Here is a 23,380-nt window from a genome sequence, read left to right as displayed (position 1 = left end):
GACAGGATATAGGATATAGGATGGGATAGAATAGAATAGAATAGAATAGAATAGAATAGAATAGAATAGAAGTGGAGAAAGGAGGAGTCCGAGTAGAGGAAAAACCATCAGTGTGAGGATAGAGGTATCCAGTGGGGTGGTAGGTCTTTTGCTCTGGTTTCCTGCCTGGGCCCCTCACTGTGCTCATTCTTGCAGGTCCATAGATATTTCAGAAGCTCAGAAGGTGCCAGGGTTCGTTCGCTTTATCTCTGCTGAGGATGTTCCTGGAAGTAATAAAACGGGAATTTTTAATGATGAAACAGTCTTTGCAAAGGATGAGGTAGGTCTTGGATTTTTTTAGATATGAAGTTAGTGGAATGAATGCTTGAGTTTTAATTTATGCTCATGCCTCCAAATCCCTAATCTTGAAAAGATTCCATATTTTCACATACTGCGGCTGGCATCCAATTGGCCAGGGTGCAGGACAATCGGTAAAGGGACGGAGTCTGTCTGGTGGCACTTTAAACTTCACTTAGTGTTTACTTGTTTCTTTAACTGGTGGTTGCTAATTGCACATAGTAGGATGAGTCCCAGCCAAAGTGACACTAAAACAAGACTGGTGATTGTTTTTGAACTACCTGTTATGTTCTTAAGGGTATGATGTTAAGTTCCTTTATTAAAGAAAATAAAAATATGGCAAACAAACTAACCAGAATAGAAATCACAATACCATCACTATGTATGTTGATAATTCACTTATATGAAAGTTCATCTATTTATATACGGAGCTCTGCCACACACACACACACACACACACACACACGCTTTCCAAACATTCAAGATGGCGGCTATGAAAAACCATATACTTCTAGGATAGTTCTCAGACAGTCACTTTACGATTCCAATACAGATCAAATGCAAATTGGAGATGAGTAGGTGTTGCTGAAGGGCAAATTCACTTTATTATTAAGGTACAAGGGAAGGAGAGCAATCAAAAACTACAACCATGAGACACAAGAACTCCATCTGACAGAAGAACAAATTACTTTTACAAACTTCAAGAGCCTGTAAGACCACTGCTAGCATTATGGGTAGTGAGAATCAGCCAGGTAAACCATCACAGCCCTAATCAATTAAGTCAACAACTTAACTGGGTCCTCAAGAGATAACAATCAGAGACCGTATGGGTTCCTAGTGTCAGAAACCTCATATTCCAAAATGATGAATTGGACAATTTTTTTTTTTTTTTTTTGGTTTATGTTTTGGGGGATGTTGGAAGAAAATTACCTGTGAAGGAACTGAATCATTAAGTAATGAGAAAATGACAATCCTTATTCTATAAATCTAACAAAAAACTGGTTTATGGGTCATCCAGTCTAAGAACCAGCATTTGGAAACTACTACTTCTCGGCATCTAGATGAAATATAAGACACGAGTACTGCCTTTGAGAAGCTTTTGGTGTAAATCTGGAAACAAGATAAAAGAGAGTGGGGTGGTGGAAGAAAATGAAACTGGAAGTTGGCGCTAAGATTTAGTCTCGGTCTAGCAATGTGCCAAGGCAAGATTGTGAGCTTGGTTCTGGGTCTGCATCTCTTCCCCCTAAGAACAAGGGTGTTGGAGTGGATCTGAGTCAACAGAGAGACTTTGTGCTGCCATACCTCCCGTTCTGCTGCTCACGACATGACTAATCAATTGCCACATTTTATCCTGGGCAACTTCTCAACAAGCTGCCAATAGTAAATCATCAGAATCGGTCTTTGAGATGAAGTGAGTTTGCCATCCTGATACTAGTGATCTCCAAGTCCTATTCCAATTCCACTGATTCTAAACACTTATGAAGAAGCACAAAATCCCAAATAGTAGGACAAAGACATGAAAAGACTCCAGGGCATTCCTGAAGGGTACCTTAAGGAAACCGTGGGGGCAAAGACTTCATTTGCCTTTTGAAAAATCCGAAATAATTTGCTTCGTGAGGAACACGTGGTACTCTTTAACAGTCTGGCTCTGTTCCCAGGTGACCTGTGTTGGGCACATCATTGGTGCTGTGGTCACCGACACCCCAGAACATGCACAGAGAGCTGCTCAAGGGGTGAAAATCACCTACGAAGAACTTCCAGCCATTATCACAATTGAGGTAACTGGGAAAGGGCCACATGGAAAGGGGTGAGCTCCCTGTCCCCAGAGGCCCCTTTATTGGGATCCTTTAGGGAGGATTTTTAAATCTCTTCCAGTCCCAGGATTGTGTGGTCTTCTGAAACCTTCCCCATCATGGTCCCAGACTCAGTCTACTAGTGGCCAAACTAGGTTCCTCCTTCCCAATGCCAGCTCCCATTGGTTCCCTAAGGGACTCTACTTTTCCTCAAGATTCAGGGTTGTCCACCTATCTCTGAGGAAATGGAGGAATGCGACCCCCTGGGCCACACACAAGCTTACTTTAAGTCTGTGTAAGACATTTGTAGAGACGTCTGTGTGAGAAGAGAGAGGGAGTTCCAGCAGGTTCTCTTCCCAGGTCGAAAACGACCTTCCTTCTCCTCTGAAAATCCACTCACTGAAGCTTCTTTCTGGTCCTCAGGATGCTATAAAAAACAACTCCTTTCATGGGTCTGAGCTGAAGATGGGGAAAGGAGACCTCATGAAGGGATTTTCGGAGGCAGACAATATTGTTTCAGGTACAGCGGGTACCATGGGGTCCCAGGCACGAGCTGGCCCTGGTTTACGAATTAAATTCAAGGGCTGGACCTTGAGTCCTGGAGCAGGGAAGTGAATTTTTACCAGAAGAGTCCTTCTGACATTTGTAACCAAATAGTAGACAGTTGGCAGGGAAAGACCCTCTGTCATCTTCATCTCTGCCCTCCAGTCTCTAGGCTAGATTAGACCTAAGGGATTCTCGGGAGCTGGTAGTGTGTCGAATTCAGAAGACTGTCCAGGGAAGGTAGCGGCCACAGATCCTGGCCCCCACTGTGGGCCTGCAGGCAGTCGTCACCCATCCGCAGCCGGGGCTCTCCCCTCCCCCCTCCTCCCCTACCCCCACACCGTGGAGTTAGGCCCCCAGCTCCCACGCAGCGCAGGGCTGCCGACCAGACCCCTGCTGGAATTTTCACCTACACGGTCCCTCGTGCACCGCTAAGTCTCTGCTGAGCCAGCTTTCCAGTTGGCCGGATACCTTCAGTTTCAGAAGATGCTCTCATTTTCAGCTTTTCAGTCACACCTGTTAATTCCTTCTTTATCTTTTCCAAAATTTTACAATAATAGTTTAAAAGTCTTTAATTTCTGCCGTGAAAGAAAGCATCATGCCTGATGCATTTTGGTATCATTCTGGTTTCTTTGTTGGGGTGGGGGATTCGGCTCCCAGATGGCTAAGGCTTTGAGATCCTTTCCACCCATGTTGGGAACCTGGAGGTGACCTGTGAGCGGTTGGTTCCTGCCCGGGGCCCAGGGCGGGCGTGCTCTCCTTGAGGAAACTCAGGATCACTGTGGGGGTCTTGCTCCCCCAGGCGAGGTGCACATTGGTGGCCAAGAGCACTTCTACCTGGAGACTCACTGCACCATCGCTGTCCCGAAAGGCGAGCAGGGGGAGATGGAGCTCTTTGTGTCTACACAGAACACCATGAAGACCCAGGTACGTGTCCTGTGGGTCAGCTCCGGGGCCCGGGGAGGACACTGGGGAGTGTGGCAGACTAGGCATGGCAGTGTGGGACATGGGGAAAGGGAGATCTGGACTGGGCCAGAAGGGGATTTGAGGGTCTGGAGTGCTGGATCCCAACACTACCAGCTCAACGGCTGCCTGGGGATGTGGGGGTAGGGGGAGCTTCTGGAATCAAGGAAAGTCTCCATATTCACAGCAGTAATTAGGCTCATGGATGCCGGACAGGCTCTAGCTCAGGCCTGAAGTAAGTCCAGATGGTACATTCAGTGCAAGTGATTTTTCTTTTGTCCACAGAGCTTTGTTGCAAAAATGTTGGGGGTTCCAGAAAACCGGATTTTGGTCCGAGTGAAGAGAATCGGAGGAGGCTTTGGAGGGAAAGAGACCCGGAGCACTGTGGTATCCACAGCAGTGGCCCTGGCTGCACACAAGTGAGTCCTCCCTGCCAGTTCCTGGGAAGGAGAATAAGGCTGCCTCTGCCAGGAAGGCTTCCTGGATTTCCCCCTTTAAGAAGTAGATTCCCCTTGCTTTGAATTTTCCCAGCCTTCTGTTTTTAGAACTCTTGGGCATTGGGATGAGGGTAATACCCTGTTTCTTTGTGTTCCACGCATGGATCCGTGCCTCGTCTTCCCTATGTGGCTGTGAGGGCCCTGCGGGGTCAGGACACACCTCACATTCTGCTATTCCCTGCCTTGTCCAGCACGGTGCCTAGACAGCTAGACATCGAGGCAGCCGCGCACAGGACTGCGTGTGCCAGGTGGAAAGAGAATTGTCCCGTGCTGTTTTCATCCCTGGGACTGACAAGAATGGGCCATTGCAGAGGCTCCCGGGGCTCTAACCCTCTGACGCCTCCCTCAGGACTGGCCGCCCTGTGCGCTGCATGCTGGATCGTGATGAGGACATGCTGATAACTGGCGGCAGACATCCCTTCTTGGCCAAATACAAGGTTCCAGATGTCGGCAGCTATGCCGGGGATGGGAGGGACAGTGCCATCTCCCTGGGAAAGCTGGGGATGAAGGTCCAGGGATCCTGGGACATACTCTTAACATTTTTCATGACTACCTGTAGAAATTCAAAGAAGAAATAGCCACGGGAAAAATTCAGATTGGCCAACAGCAACCTAGAGGGGTGATGCTGGCCGGCCACCTCCCAAGTGGTGTCCCAGCGTGGTGTCTGTACCTTTTGTGAATTTGCTCTGGTCCATATCTGGTCTTTGTCCACTCAGGCTGAGAAGCATGACTTTTCAGCAGCCCTGGGGTAAATCCATCCTGCAGAATGTCCTAATGTTCATGTGTTCATTGCCTGATGTAAAAACCAGAACGACTGCTTAGGGCTTAGTAATTTACAATGAGAAATGAAACTGCCCCAGGGCCTGGAACAGGCCCAAGTTGTTAGGGTGGGCACCTGCCCCATCAGACCATGTATGGCTGGTCACTGCCAGCTCCTCTGTGGGACGGTTCCTTTTCTGGGTCCCTGTGGATCACCATGCATCCTGCCCCTCTAAACACCAGTATAACCTGCCAAATCCCAGTCTGGGAGTCCTTCTCTCCACGAGCTGGCGTTGAACATCTCCGCTTAGACCTCTTCTGATTTTGTTTCACGATTGAACTCCCCCAAAGGGATCATATTTCCCTTATTCCCAAATTCATGTGGACCCAAAGAAAGGAACTTGGTCTTCTGAGTCCCAGTTCCTCACTTATGGAATGGCCTGTAAAGTTTGTTCTGATGGGCCACATAAGATCAGGGATGTGAAAGCACATTCATGCTTGTTTGGGGGTAACTTGGTGTCTGTTGGCCAAATGCTGTAAGGGATGTCTCCAGTATCTTTCTCAGTTTTTCTGCTCAGCCCTCCCCTCTCTGCCTCCTCACTCCCTCTCACACAACCAGAAGCCAGGAGTAGGTAGGAGGAAGGAGGAGTGTGGGGAAAAGGTGTGTCCAGGGTTGAGGAGCCATGGAATGTCACTGGAGAGATGTTAGTTCCTCTCTGCTTCACCTGTTAAGCTCTAGTGACCTCGTTTTCATGGTGTGATGTCTTATTCTATCTGCTTCCTCCAGGTAGCATAGGTGGGGGGGGGGGATGGCTCGGGTTAGCAGAGGAAGGGCACTGGTGAGAAACCCCTCACCTCATCAGGTTGGCTTCATGAAGGATGGGAAGGTGGTGGCTTTGAAGGTGGAGCACTACAGCAATGCGGGGAACACCATGGATCTCTCCCAGAGTGTAAGTACGAGGCACCCTTGCATCCCAGTGGGGGGGCGGGTGGTGACTGGGAGGTCAAGGGCAGGCCGCACATCCATCCTGGCACGGGCCTCCTCAGGTCCTGCCTGTTACTGTGGTAGTAGCCTCCCTACTGGTCCCCACCCTCAGGTTCTCCACCCTTGGCTCATCTCTAAAGCACAAAGATAATCATATTACTTTCCTGATTGGAAACCCATCCTGCTTTTCAAGATACTTTGCCAAACAAGCAAAGTTAGTTACAAAACTTGATGCATAGTTTGGTGATATTCCATGTGTGTGTGTATAAAATTAACATATGCCTCTATTATATATATATATATATAATGATATGCATGGAAGATTCCAAAAGAACATACACTAAACAGTGATTGGGTGGGACAAAGGGGGGCACTCACTGTCATTTCCTATATAACACGTTTTTGTGATGTTTGAATTTTAAGTAATGAATTGAATTTCTTCTTTTTTTTTAGTAACAGTTTCATTGAAGTATAGTTTACATACCATAAAATTCACCCATTTGAAGTATATAATTTAACGGTTTTTAGTAAATTTAAAGAGTCATGCAACCATTATCATGATCTAGTTCTCAAACATTGTCATCACTCCAAAGTGATCTCTTGCAGCCGCTCCTGTTCTCACCCCCACCCAAACCCAGGCCTAGACACCCACCAGTCTACTTTCTGTCTTTATAGATTTTCCTCTTGTAGTTGATTCGTATAAACAGACTCATATACTATGTAATTTTTTATGTCTGGCTTTTTATCTCAGATTAATGTTTTTAGGTTCATCCATGTTATAGTATGCATTAGTCCTTCATTCTTTTCTGTTGACAATATTTCATCATATGGATAGACCATATTTTGTTTTCCATTCACCACTTGAGCATTTGAGTTGTTCCCAGTGTTTAGCCTTTATGGATAATGCTACTCTGAATATTCTCCTATTTGAGTCTTTTTTTTTTTTTTTTAAGATTGTATTTATTCATTTGAGAGTGTGAGAGAGAAAGCACAAGCCGGGGGGAGAGAGAGAGAAGCAGGCTCCCTGCTAAGCAGGGAGCCTGATGCAGGGCTCGATCCCGGGATCCTGGGACCATGACCCGAGCAGAAGGCAGATGCTCAACCAACTGAGCCACCCAGGCACCCCTCCTATGAGTCTTATGTAGACATGTATTTTTATTAATTTTGAAAGTTAACAGTTACCTTTGTGATACTACTTTTTATAGTTTTTTAAAAATCTTAATTTTATAACCATATTAGTTATATATGCATAGATTCTTCTTGTAAAAATAAGTCACATTTAAGGAAAAACAGAAGTTCCCATGAATCCGCACCCCCTGTGCCTCTCTTCTTTGCTAGGGGCTAACTGGCTCAATTAGAAAACTTCACACTTCGGATCTAGTGTGAAAACATCTCAAAAAAAAGAAACACATTTTGCATTCTCACCATTTGCAACACATGCCTCTTGGTGTTGTAGGAAAAATCAGGTTGAAAAAGATAGAGTGCTTGTCCCCAAAGATCTTAGAAGCTTTTAAATTCAATCCAGCAAACATTTATTGAGTGCCTAGAGTGGTAGCATAAAGAAGAATATACGGCATTGTTTCTGCCCTCAGGAAGTTCACAGTGTGGTGGGGGAGACAGATAATAAAAGACAAAATGAAATAGAAGTACAAGTTGATAGAGTGCTAAGGGAAAGCAAAAGTGGAATTAATTGAGACATACTAAAAGCATCTAGGATGACTAAGACTGAAATAACCAAAGACACAAAAAGCAGCCTGTGGGAAAGAGAGTCTATACACCGGGAAGTAAACCAAACCCCAAATGAAACAAAAAAATAAAAGCTGCCATTGGTCTCATCAGAGAGATGAATTGTTATACCTTCAAGAAAGGATAGGGTGCCATAAAAATGGAACAGAGAATAAAAATGAACTCTGGTGAATTAAAACTCTGAAAGCAGAAGGGTTGGAAGAAACTTGAGCAAATCTCCCCAAGTAAAGACAAAAAATACAGAAAAATAGGAGAGAAGATACAACAAAATTCCAGGACTCGTCCAGGAGATCCAAATAATCAAAGTTTCAGAGAGAAAGAATGGAAACATTATTAAGAGGAGGAAACTGTCAGGAAGTGACTCAGGAAATCCCCCCAAACTGATGGGCATACATTTTGAGATTAAAAGAGCCCGTCCGCTAACCAGCACAATGAAGGAAAATAGACCTATGCTAAGTTACATCATTGGTAACTTTGAGAAACCTGGGGATAAAGAAGATTTTACAATTTTCAGGAAGGAGAAAAGCAGAACTGTTTCCAAGAATTGGAAAGACATTGATTGGATTTGTCAGTGCTGGAGAGGTAGGATGTGCCAGTAAAATGCCTTCAGAATGCTGAGGGAAACTGGAAAACCTATTTCCAACCGAGATCCTATATACAGTCTGGGGTGAATGTGAGAGGAAGAGCCCAAGGTAACAGCCGAACAGTGGGTTTAATGGGCTGCCCGTTGACACTGGAGTCGACCAGAAGGCTCCAGGAACAATTTATTTAAAAAGATAAGGCTGCTAGAAAGTCTAAAGTGTTCAAACATCTTGAGAACAGATTTCTAGCACTGGGGAAAACTTTAAGTTGATTTAGTAGTAACTGCATAGAAACGAAGAAAATTAAAAAGTAAAGATAATTGCTAACTCCGGGGTGGGGGGGAGAAATGTTATCAAGAAAGAGAGAAGTAATCATAGTATAACTATGTGGTTCAGCTGTCAGTAATGTTTACGGATGATATCAAACTGACTATTGATCAGATCCAAATAGAACTATATGGGGAAGACGGGGGACAGGAAGGTGATGTGTTTTCAGGGAAAGGGGATTAGGCGGGAATGAAATCCCCTTTTTCTGTAACAAGAAAACAATCTAAGCATCTACAACTGAAAACGTCAAGAAGTTTCAGTGTAAGGCACTATTTAGAGATGTGGAAGTTAACGGAAAGAGCTGCTAAAGAATGAGCTAGGAGAACTGTAAGTGGAGTAGAAAGAAGGAAAGTGGGGGTTGCTGTTTTGCACAACACAAACTTACAGAAGTATTTGACTCTTGAAACTGTTTGCCCTACAACTCTAATGGGAACATGAACTACTTTAAAATTAATTCATAAGATCACCGTTTTTTTTTTTAATTTTTTTTTTTTTTTTGGAAGAGGCAAGTGATCAATCCTAACTGGAGAGTCTGGGAAGAGCTTCCCCAGGGAGGAGCTGAATGAGGATGTTAGGTAGTAGGTGGGTAAGGTGTGGAGAGGCATACCAGGTAAGAGGAGCATACCTATCGTCAGAGGATAAAGAATCCACTGGGGGAAGGAATACATAAAGAGTCTTGAATTCCATGCTGAAAGACATACACACTTCATTCCAAAGAGAATAAGGGGCATTTTTAAGCAAGTGGTTGAGCTGAAATGACCTTCTATTTTCGTTTGAGGAGTAGGTTAGAGGATGGAGAGACACAGAGGCTGGGAGCGCAGTCAGGAGTCCTGGGTTGCATACCAGGGAAGAAGTAACTTGGGCCTGAGGGGCCAAGTGGGGCTGGGAAAGACGAAGAGGGTGCAGCCCTTGAAGTCCCTTTTTTGAGGAGCCAATGACATCGGCACACTCTTCTCTCCCATTTTGGTTTCTTCTGCTCCAGATAATGGAACGAGCCCTATTCCACATGGACAACTGTTACAAAATCCCCAACATCCTGGGCACTGGGCGGCTCTGCAAGACCAACCTGCCCTCCAACACAGCCTTCCGGGGCTTTGGGGGGCCCCAGGGGATGCTCATTGCCGAGTATTGGATGAGTGAAGTCGCTCTGACCTGTGGGCTGCCTGCAGAGGAAGTGAGTCAGCCGGGAGTTTGGTGGCGTGGGTCAGAGTGGGTGGGTTAACCTACTTTGAGGGGACAGTGGCTTTGTGTCTTGGGCATCTCCCAGGTGGGCAGAGGAGAGGCAGGTGCTGTGGAGGGGGTCAGAAGCTTAACTTGAGGTTGTATCCCTTCATCCCTTGCCACCAGCGAGCCCTCAGTGTCTCTCTCTCTCCTTGCAAAGGTGCGGAGGAAAAACCTGTATAAGGAAGGGGACCTGACACACTTCAACCAGAAGCTTGAGGCGTTCACCTTGTCCAGGTGCTGGGATGAATGCCTCGAAAGCTCTCAGTATCATGCCCGGAGGAGTGAGATTGACAAGTTCAATGAGTAAGCACGGGGAGGGGAGGAGTCCAGTGTTCTGGTGCTCTCTCAGGTCTCCTGTTCTGCAGCCTCTTTGCTGAACTCAGAATACCAGGCTAAGAATTTAACAGATAACTCGCGGGAGTGCTGAGTGCTGCCCCTTTTGTAGCCATCTCTTTAAGATCCTGAAATGGAAGCAGATAGGCTTCCAGCCTGCCCTCAGCATCCTAGCCTATCAGTATGGTTCGTCTTTACGCATTTGTCCACCTTAGGGGCACACCGGCCCAGAACTCAGGACACCACAGTTATACATCTGCCTCTGACATGAATCTATAAATGTGACCTTGCCGTCACTCCATCAACTTGGGCCTCAGTTTCAACATCTGCTAAATGGGGATAATTATACTGGCTCTGTTTCCTCACTGACTTACCCAGAAAACCAAATAGAAAGCACCGAGAAGGTGTTACCAGTATCCTCACTGAGCCACAGTTCATCCCTGGGACAGTCACAGTCTGAGATCACCAGGGCACCCTGACCCCATGTGAACTCCTCTCTGCGAGGAAGTGACAATACTTTGAAGTCCAGACTCTCAGGGGTGGGCCCTGCTTCAGCTGCGCGGAAGGACCCAGAACCCAAATCCGACTTTTCTCATTTGGTTTACCTAATTGGGGCACAACTCAGTTATGATAAGTACTATGTGGGCAGCTCCAAGGATGCCTTGTTCCAATTTTGCAAAGATGTTGTCTGAAACTATGAGCTGACACAAACATGATAGAGAAGGTTATATGAGAATCTTCCTTTCACTCCAGGGAGAATTGTTGGAAGAAGAGAGGATTGTGCATCATTCCTACCAAGTTTGGAATAAGCTTCAGTGTTCCTTTTCTGAACCAGGTAATTACTTTATATAATTTTGTCCCTCTCCACTGGGCTGGGGCCCCATTTCCCCTCTGTCTGCAGTATGGCAAGGGAAGGGCCATTGTCCCTGGTAACAGGGCTGAGTGGAAGGGCTCTCTGCCAACTCCCCAAATGAAGTTGAGCTTGTATATTCCTGTTTGTCCAGAATGTCACAGATCAGTGAGGGCAGCATGGGACTCAGAGATCTGGGGTCAACTTCTAGTTCTTACTCTTCCTAGTTGTAGGGCCACGGACAGCTACTCTGCCTTTCTGATCCTGTGGCTTCATCCATAGAGTGAACACAAAGACATTTATTTGACCTCCTTCCTTCTGGGGATGGGAGATACACGTAGAGAAATAGGAAAATGTTTGCAAACTCTTGCATGGCTACATCATTAAATCCCGAGATTTATACCGCTTCAGTTTTCATCTAAGGTTTCTCTCCAAAATGCTGCCGCTGGTTTTCTTCCTCCTGGGCTCCAGCACCGTTGGTCCCAGGCCTCAAGTTGAGTTAGGATTTACCGAATTTTGTGTTTGGTGTCCTTGTCTTCCCTTAGGCAGGAGCCCTGATTCATGTGTATACAGATGGCTCCGTGCTGCTGGCTCACGGGGGCATGGAGATGGGCCAAGGCCTGCACACCAAGATGATCCAGGTGAGCAACCTGGAGACCGGGAGCCCTCTCTGGCCCCCACACAGTTTCCCCCACACAGTGGAGCTCGGATATTGGAACTGGCCAAATTGTATTTTTTTAAAAAAAAGCCAAGGTTAGGGGCCCCTGGGTGGCTCAGCTGTTAAGCGTCTGCCTTCGGCTCAGGTCATGATCCCGGGGTCCTGGGATAGAGCCCCGCGTTGGGCTCCCTGCTCCTCGGGAAGCCTGCTTCTCCCTCTCCCACTCCCCCTGCTTGTGTTCCCTCTCTCGCTGTGTCTCTGTCAAATAAATAAATTAAAAAAAAAATTAAAAAAAAGAAAAACCAAGGTTAGCTTTAAAAAGTGCTGTGAGTCACCATTGGGTTTATGATTTTTTTAATCCAACAAATCAATCCATAAAGTTCTGCTTCAAACTGAGGTATGAAAACATCCCAGTCTCCATAGGATTATAGTTTATAAAATTATTTTGTTGCCTGCAACAGTGAACCTGAGTCTGGCTTGGGAAGAAGGCATCCAAGCCCTGTGCTCACCCCTCCCTGAGAGGGTGATATTGTCTCTTTTCCCAGGTGGCCAGCAGAGCTCTGAAAATCCCCATCTCTAAAATTTACATCAGTGAGACGAGCACTAACACCGTGCCGAACACCTCTCCCACGGCCGCCTCCGTCAGCGCTGACCTGAATGGACAGGCTATCTATGTAAGTAAGGAGCCTGGGCAGCCGCCAGAGCTGAGGGCCAGCCCAGGGCTTTGGGCCCAGAGAGAACCCTGGGGTGGGAGCTGGAATGGTCCTTGTAGGCTCTTTGGCTGTGGCCATGCCTTGGCTCTCTTATCCAGGAGAATGCTGTTCCTCCTGACACCAAGCTGAAAGAGACGCCTAGGAGCCACAATCGCTTCCATTAAAGCCAAGAAGGATGAGTGTAGGATGGGGAGGAGATTTGGGGGGGTCACAGGGAGCGTTCTGGAAAGATACTCCCCAGCGTTAGAACTGGCTGTAAGACTATGGACTGAGGTTGGAATTGGATTTTGGGGTAGGCCAGGTCAGACTCACTTGCTTCTCTTTCCACGTGAGGGATGTAATTAAGAAAATGGTTTGATGGGAGAAGTCATCTCCTTTGAGATCCCTCAAATATTTCATCTTCTGTAGCCTAAGAACTGGGTCTTCTTCCAGCAAGGGCCAATGCCGTTTCCTTTGGCGGGGCCTTGTGGCTTCCACCCTGGGTCTCAGTCGTTCCTGAGAAGGTGGAAAGCTATCTGAATGGCACAGCATTACTTGGAGGTGGCCTTGCTGAGGCCCTTGGGGTTTTGCCTGGGCCAGGAAATGCAGAAGATTAATATGTCTGGTATGTGGTGGATGTGTTCTTAGGAAGCTTGTCAGACCATCCTGAAAAGGCTGGAGCCCTTCAAGAAAAAGAATCCCACTGGAACCTGGGAAGAATGGGTAAGTCTGAGCTGATCCAAGTTGCTTTTGAAAATGAGAGACATTAAAGGAAGGCTCTCTGTCCCTCCTGCAGCAGGAATAGGGTCATGATCTAGTCACAGGCAGAGAAGCTGGAGTGGTTTGTATGGTTTCACAGGACAAGGAAATGCTCCACCTTGCTGGGCACCCTGGTCTGTGCTTTTCATAGTTGAAGGAAGGCACCTGAGGAAACATTTTGATCCAGGATCTTGACAACCTTGTGGGGACTGGGGGATTGGCTGTCCTGAGCCTCAGAAGGTGGGGTAACTGCTGAATGTGCCTCACTCGGGCCTGGTTCCATACCCTGCTCATCCACAGTCTTGAAGAGCCTGGTCTTCTTCAAACCTCCTGCTGTCAGAGGGCTGTCCCTAGCAGCTCTGGAGTCTGGGTCCACTGAGGCTCCATCTGTGCAGGAGTGGGGGAAAAAGACATTACCCAGGAGTTTATATCACTCCTGTGGTTTTAGAAGTGACAGGCAAGCACTGCTGGTAAGAAGGAGCCCAGTTTTCTGGTTTCTGGTTTGGAGGCTGTGTGTCGGGAACCCCCAGAGGGAAGCCACAAGGATGTCTCTCCCTGGCAGGAGACTGCATCTCTTCCAACAAGCAGACCCCTCGGTGACAGTCCCTCTTTATCATCTCCCAGAGTCGGGGTGGGAAAAGTGGGCACAGTGGTAACATATATAGCAGGAGCCTCCACATGACCCAGTCCGATAGTATACGTTTCCCTCAGTAGACCCAAAGAAAATAAACTATTTCTCTCAGACCCCCTCACCTTACTGTGCCTCATGTGACTGACCTCCACTTCCCTTCCCACGCTCACAGATACCACACACGTAAATACCATATGAATCTAGGCTGATTTCGGTCGTTTGGGTTTCAGCACAGAGACATGGGGAGGCAAGCTTGAGCTGGACATTGAGGGAAGAAAAGGATTTGGGCAGATACAGTGGAGGAACTGCGTGAATGAACGTGTAGAGCTGTGGGGCTTCGGCGGGGCTGGGAGAGAGCTGACACTCGAGTTTGGCTGGTGCGGCCATGATGTGTGTGCCACCTGAAACCAGAGAGAACACTGGGGTCCTGAATGTCGAGCATGTGCTCTAGAGACCATGGGGAGTCATCCACAGCTCTAGAGCAGGGGGGTGACGTGGGCAGTATGGTACGTTAAGATGCTCACTGTGGTTGGGCTGGGCTCCCCGGCGGGGTGGGGAGGCTACTCGAAGGGTGAAGACCAGCTGAGAGGGTGCTGTAGCCCCCCAGGCTTCCGGTGCAGTCTCCTCGATGCGGTGAGTGTGTGAGGCAAGCTGTGGTTCACAGAGTTGGTCAGCTTCCAGATGGGGGGGTGAACCCATGAAATCTTAGTGCTGGGGCAGGGATTCCGGAAACCATGCTCAGCCCTTCCTGTTGTCTGTCTCCTCTCCTCAGATCTCAGCTGCCTACCTTGATGCAGTGAGCTTGTCTGCGACTGGGTTTTATAAGTAAGTACGGAGCTGGTGTCAGCTCGCCTCACCGTGTGGTGTCATCCTAACCTCTGAAGTCCCCTCTTGCCCCGAGTGCTCTCAGCCTTTGGTCAGGAGAGGGCAGTTCCCCTGAAACTCTTATCTCTTCAATGACTGCTGCTAATTTCACTCTGAAGATGCTCTAAGATACCCGGCATCACCGATCTATGTGCCAAGGAGGCAAAAACATGAGCCGCCATATCCCAAGACCTGCATTCTAGTTCTGGTCTGGAAGTGTATTTGTTCTTGTGCTTGGAGAAATCAGGGATCTCTCTGAGCCTGTTTCCTCATTAATGACATAGTGGGACCATCCCCAGCCACCCCTCCCTGGGTGTTCTCCTAGAACCAGGGGCGGAGTTACCCATGTGTGTTCCTCTCTACCATGCGTTGTATTTCTGCACGGAGGCTTTCCTTGGAAAGAACCACAGGAGGATTTAGAGCATGTGGTCTCGTTACAAAATGCAGAATTCAGTGGAGCTGAAAGTGAGATTTGGAAAAGAGCACATACCTTCAGCTACTTGGAAATTCAGTAGCAGCATGGAGAGCTAGAGACCGTGCCAATCTGATTCTGAGGTTGTAAAGTGCCAATCTGATTCCGAGGTTGTAAAACGATGTGATTATATTTCCTACCAGCCGTAACGTTCTAGCTTTCTCTGGGAAGTTGAACCAGGACCTTTTCTTTCACACATCAATGGGTTTGGAGAACTAGTTCAATATGTATTTTCGGCAAAGTTACATTTTGCCAGTCTCCCTGGGTTATGTGATACTTGACCTGTGCAAACACGCACACGTGCAGATTTTCTCAGAAGTTCTTGCTTCATTTTCAGAGTTGATAAAACGGGGTAAAATAAAGGAACACCCAAGTGAAGATGGTGAAATCAGAGGTCAGAGAAGGTGGCAGGTTCTCCTGGGAGAAGTCTTTTCCCTCAGCTCTGTGCTGGTTTTGTGTTCATGGAGATTCTGATCCCATCAGCTCACAGTTTTCTGTGTCATGCATAGAAAAACTTGGGTACAGGGGACTATTAATTCCGGGTGTGAGAAGATGCACACACACACGTATGACTCATGTGAAACTGGAATTGTGTAAGATACTCGGGATTAAAGAAGAAAAAATATAGGAGAGCATTTGCTTTTATCAGTAACACTTTCCTCAAATCATTTGTTGCAACTGAGAAGGGGCCCATAGCCAAGGAGTAATGCAGGCAAGCGGTTAAAGAGGCATGAGATGCTGATCTCCGCTCTCACCTGGAGAAAGGTGAGCAGCCCAGGAGGTGGTACGGGCAGGATCTCTGGTTCTGAGACCTTGAATTCCAATTCAGCATATCCTTTGGAGCATGGCCTTCATGTCCTTCGTGAGCTTGGGCAAATGTGTCCCGTTTCTACCACATAGAGGGCAGCACGCTGATGCTATATGCCGCTCGGCTGTACAGAATGATTCATGTAAGGGCCTTGGGTGGAATTGAGCAGACAGGAGGCAGAATGCTCTGCAGCCCTGGATTTCAATAACAGGTTCAAAGTATTAAAAACACATGGACTTTGGGCGCCTGGGTGGCTCAGATGGTTAAGCGTCTGCCTTCGGCTCAGGTCATGATCCCAGGGTCCTGGGATCGAGTCCCGCATCGGGCTCCCTGCTCCTTGGGAGCCTGCTTCTCCCTCTGCTTCTCTCTCTCTCTCTCTCTCTCTCTCCTCCTCTGTCTCTCATGAATAAATAAACAAACTCTTTAAAAAAAACACATGGACTTTTATGAAGAACAGCTGAATGAAAAAATAAAACCTTTGGAGTCTTAGAATTTTGTGGGTCAAGCTTCTGTGTGTGTGTGTGTGTGTGTGTGTGTGTGTGTGTGTGTGTGTGTGGTGTGGGGGGAATGCTCATCTTAACACATGTGCAATGTTTTCTCTTTTCTCCCCCAGGACACCCAACCTCGGCTACAGCTTTGAGACAAACTCAGGGAATCCCTTCCACTACTTCTCCTATGGGGTGGCTTGCTCCGAAGTGGAAATTGATTGCTTAACAGGGGATCACAAAGTAAGGAGTTTGCAAAAACCTTTGCACTAAGTTAGGGGGAAGAGAGGAGAAACAAGTGAATTGCAAACACCAAGAACCGATAGAGACACACTTTCTGGCTTGGAAAATAAGAAGTCTGACATCACAGCCTGGCAAACTTCCTAGAAAGGACCAGCGAGCAAATATTTGAGGCTTTCTAGGCCCCAAAGTCTCTGCCTCAATCCTCTGCCCCATCCCCGAAGCATGAGAACAGCCACAGACGAATGCAAACGAACGGGCACGGCTGTGTTCCCCTACGATGTGGTTTGTGCACACTGGCTGTGAATTTCATATAATTTTCACGTGTCGCACCATATTCCTTTTATTTTTGTCATTTAAAAAGGCAAACACCATTATTAGCTCACACGTCCTACAGAAATGGGGCTCAAGCTGGAATCGGCCCATGTCCCCTTCCTGACGCGATCAGTCCAGACCCAGGTTCTGAGCCAGGGACCCGGGACCTGGCCTTCCCACTCATGTGGAGGTGTGTGCACTGTGACTCACGCTCACCAGGAGACCGTGGCCGCTGCCATGCCCTGCTCAGCTGGCCCCAACTCAAACTTGAGCATCGACAATGCCAATGCCAACTGAGCATGCCCGGGGCACTCGCTTCTGAAAGTGCTGTTTGGTTGATGCAGTAATTTAAGGGTCACCAAGCCCCGTTATCATCCCACACCTTCCTTCCTTCTCACCCTGCTTTTTATTCTCCTCCCCACTTCAGAACCTCCGCACTGACATTGTCATGGATGTCGGCTCCAGTCTGAACCCTGCCATTGATATTGGGCAGGTAAGGCACATGGGTGACCGGGGTGGTGATGGACTCAGCCGCAGGTGTGTCCCTTCTTCTCCTAGGGTCACCAGCCAACACATTTTGTCCAATGTCATTGTGAAGCAGGTCTGACCAGGGTACCATGTGAGTCTCCCTCAGCAGGAGTTAGATCGATGAGAGCACGCCCACCTCTTGAGGTAGAAGACGCATTAATGTAGATTCTGGAAAGGGCACTCACACCTCAGAGGACAAGATGAAGGGTGCAAACACTGGGTGCACACTCACGCACACATGCATGCACGCGCACGCACAGTGTGAGCAGGGGCACACTGTGGAATGGAGATTGAGTTTGGGATTGGTTTGCAGGCAGTGGGGTCTGAGGCCAGAGGAGCTTCTCCCTCCTCATACCTCTTCCACCCAGGACTCATTTTGTCCTCTAGGAAGTAAATGTCAATGGAATGCTAGGGAACACTGGGGCAAAAGACACGGGTTCAATCAAGAGGCCCAAAGGGATGGCTCGAAGAAAATCACTTTTGGAAAATATGAGAGTGTTGGGGAGGTTAGGTGGAACAGGAGACAGAGGGAGGCACCGAGAACTGGAGCACTGAGCATCTGGTAGAATATATAAGTTGTACTTCTCAAAAACAGACAGTTACTGAGTCTACAGAAACTTAGTCATTAGTCGCCGTGTTCATTAATTCACTCCACAACCATTGGGGGAGCCCCTCCTGGAGGCAGGCACTGAGCTCGGTGCCTCGGTCCCAGAGATGATGAGCACCTGGTCGGGAGAACACACCTGTTTGGCGGTGGCCCCCCCCCCCCGAGTTTCATGGTGAGCAGGGAGGCTGGGGGAACAGATGTGTGGGCTCGCAGAGCATGGCAGGTGCCCTCGGAGAGATCTGTAAGCCCACAGCAGGGGCACTGCTTCTCCCAGAGGGCAGGCAGGGCTGGGAGTTCACAAAGCCTAAATCTATGGTCCCAGAAATTCCTGTCTTGCGGGGCTGCCTGCAAGCGCATGGTTCTGCTTGGCAAGGAGGCGCGTGGGTCCCTGAGGGATGAGGGGCAACTGTCAGCCTGGGAGCCTGCTTCTCAGCTCCAAGTTGCCGTTTTCCCAGTAGCGACATGGAGGGAACCGCTCCACCCACCCTGCAGCAGTGAAAAATTATGCCTTACACAGTGTGACCCTTCTGGAATTGCTGCCCAATTCTAAGACTAACCTTCAGTGTTAATGCCTTTGCCTGGCCTACCTCAATGCCTGGCAAAGGCCCGGCTAGATGATCCCAGGCTGGGCAGGAGCCAGGTAGGCTATGGAGGGCTGTTTTCAGCTTCTTTCCAGGCCCACTCCAGGTGAGGCTTGGTGCCTGATGTGGGAAGCAGTATCTGTCCTTGGGGGGAAGCTGAGTGACCATGGTCTCTGTCTACCTTGCAGGTGGAAGGGGCCTTTGTGCAGGGCCTTGGCCTCTTCACCCTGGAAGAGCTGCACTACTCCCCAGAGGGGAGCCTGCACACCCGTGGCCCCAGCACCTATAAGATCCCTGCATTTGGCAGCATCCCCATTCAGTTCAGGGTGTCCCTGCTCCGTGACAGCCCCAACAAGAAGGCCATCTATGCGTCCAAGGTACTGTTGCCCTGGGTCTGTGCTGCCTTCTGGTCTGCACTGTGGGAGGCTCCGGGTGGGAAGGAGGGGCTTCAGCCACCCACCCTGTGGGTCTGCAGGTGGCTTATGTGGAAGGACAAGAGGGCTTGACGCTAGTTTTGGTGAGGATGGCAGAGGGGTGGGCAGTCCCTGCCTGAGAAAACAGAACTGGAATGACACCACCTCTGTGTGGTCAAAGCTAGCTCCTTTGGGTGCACTCAGAGGGATTCCTTAATCCAGTCCTATAGGTCAAAGCCTGCCCTCCACCCGTGTCTCAGGTGTGCATCTTGATGCTTGGTCCTAAAGATGATCCCACAGATACACACCCTTCCCAGTTATCCCTCAAGAATAGCCTATCCGCTGCAGATCAGGCAACACCTCCGCGCAGACCCGTTGTCCCCTTCAGTGGCTGGTACCTGACCTTAAACTTGACCTGCATGCCTGAAGGATTATAGCCACTCTCTATTTCCCTGCTGTCCCCAGTAAGGATGAAAAAGTGGTTGAAAATCAAGTAAGCTGATGATATAATCGTGGATCTAAGAAGGAAGACAGATGCTCACTTGTAACCAGTGAAACACACCCATTTGCTCATCTCATGGTTTACTTACTGTGCTTGGGGCTGGACACTCTGATCCTTGCCATCGACTTTCACGCTGTGGCACGCATCAGGATCACTGTGGATGCATGATAAAAATGCAGCTCTGTGGGGCCCATCCCTAGAAATTTTGGTTCAGTAGTAGATGGAGTAGGGCCCTGGAATGTGCATTTTTAACAAATGTCCCTAGTGATTTTGATACAGGCAGTTTCTGAGGCTTGGTGCCTGATGTGGGAAGCAGTTATCTGTCCTTCGAGGGTGGGGGAAGCAGAGTGACCGTGTCTCTGTGGGAAGTTTCTGAGCTTCCAGGGACAAAACAACCTCTGCTAGAAAATGTTTAATTCCTGTTGGTTATGATGCCTGTATTCCAGACGATGCTGTTGCCTGTAAATATGATGATGGTGCCTGCCAAGGTGGTCAGAGTTGCAGGTAGATGAGTCCCCTAGCCTCATAACTGTGAGGAAAGGGTCAAAATTCATGTCAGACATTTTTATCCATAAAATATAAGTATTTAATACAACTTTTAATGGTACATTTTATTTGCATCATGGCATTTTGTTCGCATGATGGCATCAGAGAAAATCACATAGTGAGAGTTAAAAGAAATATGCCAATGAGGTTGAGTCATTTACTAGGGTTGCTTGTTCTCTGCCCCTGAGGAATTTTGGCCATCCTCCCTGCCTTACTGGGTGCAGCCTGCCGGTGCCGGCTGGGGTTCCCGGCGTCACCAGCCCTCCGGGTGGGGAGGCTGGGGTCCCGTTGCCTGATTCCCTGTCCTGTGCTCTGTGTGCCCAGGCCGTCGGGGAGCCGCCCCTCTTCCTGGCAGCTTCTATCTTCTTTGCCATCAAAGACGCCATCCGTGCAGCTCGAACTAAGAACGCAGATTGTAAGATGGAGAAGCTTTTCCGGCTCGACAGCCCCGCCACCCCAGAGAAGATCCGCAATGCCTGTGTGGACAAGTTCACCACCCTGGTATGAGGCCCCTGGAGCGCCCAGTCAGTCTGGGGGAGGCCGGGGCAGAGGCCTGAGCACTACAGACAGGACAGTGGGATGCCAGGCTCTCTCTCTCCACTGGGCAGCCTTGGGTCCGTGTTGCCTTCCTTCTGTCATTAAGGCACCCCCTCGAACTTGCTGGAAAACAGCAAGAAATCCCCTTAAAGCTGCTGCTTGCAGCTGGGCCTTCTTCGAGGGAAGAGGGCTCTTTGGTACACAGCTATCACCCATGGATTTCATTGTTCTCCATGAAAATGAGGGTGATGGATAAAGGTCCCCAACGGCCTAATCTCTCGTGTCCATCCCTGGCATGCTTGAGACCCTTCTTTGTGAAGGCCACTGTGTGAGTACTACGGAGCCGGAGACAAAAAGGGGAGTTAATGAATGAACTAGAGACGGCACATTTGTTCTCTGGTTGGTTGGGGGCCGGGCTAAGGCGGGCATGTGTGGGTGCCCGGGAAGACTTGGCGGTCTTGCAGGAAACCAGATGATCGTGTTACAGGGCGATTGGTTACTACCTCAGTGTACGTAGCAGAATGTAGCAGGAGTTCTGTGGCCATTGGAATCATTTTGGGAAGCCCCTAGAAGGTACTTGAAGTGGGCAATGCCTGGCAAAAGAAGACGGTGCGGGACAGTTTCCTCGCCGTTGCCCCTGAGCTGAGCTGAAGTGGGCGCCGCACGCACAGGACCGTCTGGCTGCCTTTGCTGTGGAAGTCTCTGCTGACTTAGCAGGACCCGGCTCTTCCTGCCAACCCGAGTTGGATTTCCTCCTGGGCGTTTGATGGCAGATTTGATAGGCCTTTTGGGGTTTGGGTTTAGATGTGAAATGGGTACTCATGGACCCAAAGTGTTCCAGGGATGGGGAGGGTCCAGGAGAGTCTCCAGAGCAGGCAGACCTGCCATCCCAGGCCTCAGCACTGAGGGTGAGGGAGGCCGACAGGACCCCAGGCAGGCCACCCTCCTCTGCCAGTAGCTTTAGCTATGGGGTAAGAACCACCAGATTATGTGTGGAGCTTCCAGGCAGTGAGGAATGACCACAGCTCTGCAGCAACCTTCCCACAGCCCAGAACCTTCCCACCATGGCCACGATGCTGACAGTTCACCAAAGTCCATTCCCTGGCAGGTGCGGTGCTACGTGGCTCCCCGGAAGCTTACACAGGTTGCAAGTTAGTTCCTTGCAAACAGTCTGATGCAGAACTCATTGATTTAATGAGCCCCTCTGGGTCCCCAGACCTAAAGCAAAGAATTCCACATGGAAAGTGCTTAGCAAAAATAAATGAATGACTATGAAATTAAGGGGTCCTGCCCTGGGGGCACTCCCAAGAGCTGGGACTACAGAGGGGTGTTTGGTCTTGGAGTGGTGGTTGGCAGCGGTGGGAGGTGGCATGTGCACCAGAGGGTGTCACATGTCCTGTGCTATGGGAAGACCCTGGCAATAAGTTCTCTGCCATTCCTTCCTAGTGTGTCACTGGCGTACCAGAAAACTGTAAGCCCTGGTCTGTGAGGGTCTGAAGAGAAAGTCCCAAGCAGAGCCTTCTTATGCAACACCGGAGCTTCCATGGAGCATGGGACATTCCCTGCAGAACATGAGTCTATACAAGTCGTGGGATGATGATGCTTGATTCATCAGGATGGTGTTTGGAAGAACACCATCTTGGAAGAACATGCATTGGAAGATGTTGATCAAAAATCTGCTTTGCAAACTTAATGATAAGCCAATTCAGAACTGTAACTAACGTAACTAATATGCAATTAGAATCTTTTTATGTCTGTTTTAATCATGCATTTAAAATAGGTTTAAGAAGTATTTGTGCCATAATCCTAACTCACAGGACAGACTGTATAACCTCAGGTGCTGACAGTGTCTGTCCTTCAAGGAGGATGCCCACAAACCTCCGGAAGCTTAAATTCTAAATCCACGTGCCTTCCTCAGAAACCCTCCTCTTCAAACCAGTGAACATCATATTATAACCTCAGATCCATACTCAATTTGCAGTGGGACACTGGGGTGAGATTCAAATCTCTAACCACCTTTGGGTCATTGAAGAAAATGAACAATGAAACAAATTCAAGTTTAATTGAATCTGATCTTGTTAAGTGGCAGAAAGGAAATTATTCTATACCATCAAAAGCCAACCAACCCAGTTATTGAGCACCTGCATCATGCTAGGTTTCTTTCTCTTCCCCTTTGTACGTTAAAAAAAAAAAATCAGGTTGAAAAATCTTCAGTGGAAGCCAGAGTAATTTCCATCTAGAAATCATGCTACCAAAATCCAGATCAGCCAGAGGAATAACAGTCAAGGAGCCTGGGTTCCCATCCCAGCTGTGTATCTGTGTGACCTTGGTCCGTCGTGTCTTTTTCTGTGCTTCATTTTACTGCAGAATGAAAGGATTAGACTGGAATAATCTCTAAGGCCTTCTCCAGCTCCAAAAGTCTATAAATATATGACCTGAAAGCTCCAGTTATATAAGGGATCTGCAGCTATCAGAGACTTGGCTTCCTTACTGTGATGTGCTTTCTGGGCTTAATGAATCCTGCTTTGATTCTCCCAAGTTCCTGAGGTTGGTAAAGAGTACAGGAGAGGAGCAAACATTCTCTAGTTGCTCCAACAGGTGATTTCATCGCTGTGTGGTGTGGGGTGGATGATGTAACATTGTCATATGCCTTCACCGCTTCAAACACCCAACCTTGTGCCAGATGGGGCCATGGTTCTGGCTGCAGAGGGAGGATAGTGGAGGTCATGCACTTGAGCCTGGTGCTTGATGCCATTAATAAATGAAATGGTCAGGTGCTTGGCATGTGAGAAATACTTATTAATC

General features: G+C 48.4%; 1 protein-coding gene across 1 annotated transcript in view; it reads left to right on the top strand.

Moving 5' to 3' along the window:
• The window catches only part of XDH (xanthine dehydrogenase), a 57,394-nt gene extending 34,767 nt beyond the window's left edge, over window positions 1-22,627 (top strand). The window contains exons 18-36 of the mRNA XM_025868011.2: window positions 196-319; window positions 1,995-2,114; window positions 2,553-2,649; window positions 3,475-3,599; window positions 3,921-4,054; window positions 4,482-4,569; window positions 5,755-5,841; window positions 9,513-9,704; window positions 9,912-10,057; window positions 10,841-10,922; window positions 11,483-11,578; window positions 12,141-12,269; window positions 12,936-13,010; window positions 14,450-14,502; window positions 16,435-16,549; window positions 17,289-17,354; window positions 18,766-18,954; window positions 20,363-20,539; window positions 22,022-22,627. Of these exons, the coding sequence (XP_025723796.1) occupies window positions 196-319; window positions 1,995-2,114; window positions 2,553-2,649; window positions 3,475-3,599; window positions 3,921-4,054; window positions 4,482-4,569; window positions 5,755-5,841; window positions 9,513-9,704; window positions 9,912-10,057; window positions 10,841-10,922; window positions 11,483-11,578; window positions 12,141-12,269; window positions 12,936-13,010; window positions 14,450-14,502; window positions 16,435-16,549; window positions 17,289-17,354; window positions 18,766-18,954; window positions 20,363-20,539; window positions 22,022-22,072 (2,146 nt within the window). The 3' untranslated portion in view covers window positions 22,073-22,627. The remainder of the gene's footprint in view (window positions 1-195; window positions 320-1,994; window positions 2,115-2,552; window positions 2,650-3,474; window positions 3,600-3,920; window positions 4,055-4,481; window positions 4,570-5,754; window positions 5,842-9,512; window positions 9,705-9,911; window positions 10,058-10,840; window positions 10,923-11,482; window positions 11,579-12,140; window positions 12,270-12,935; window positions 13,011-14,449; window positions 14,503-16,434; window positions 16,550-17,288; window positions 17,355-18,765; window positions 18,955-20,362; window positions 20,540-22,021) is intronic.
• Window positions 22,628-23,380: the final 753 nt, after the last annotated feature.

This window comes from Callorhinus ursinus, unplaced genomic scaffold (genome assembly GCF_003265705.2).
Source record: "Callorhinus ursinus isolate GAN/ISIS: 27379988/994484 unplaced genomic scaffold, GSC_fseal_2.0 scaffold10, whole genome shotgun sequence".
Classification (NCBI taxonomy): domain Eukaryota; kingdom Metazoa; phylum Chordata; class Mammalia; order Carnivora; family Otariidae; genus Callorhinus; species Callorhinus ursinus.
The sequence above is the reverse complement of the archived record's forward strand: the minus strand, read 5'-3'. Positions and strand labels throughout refer to the sequence as shown.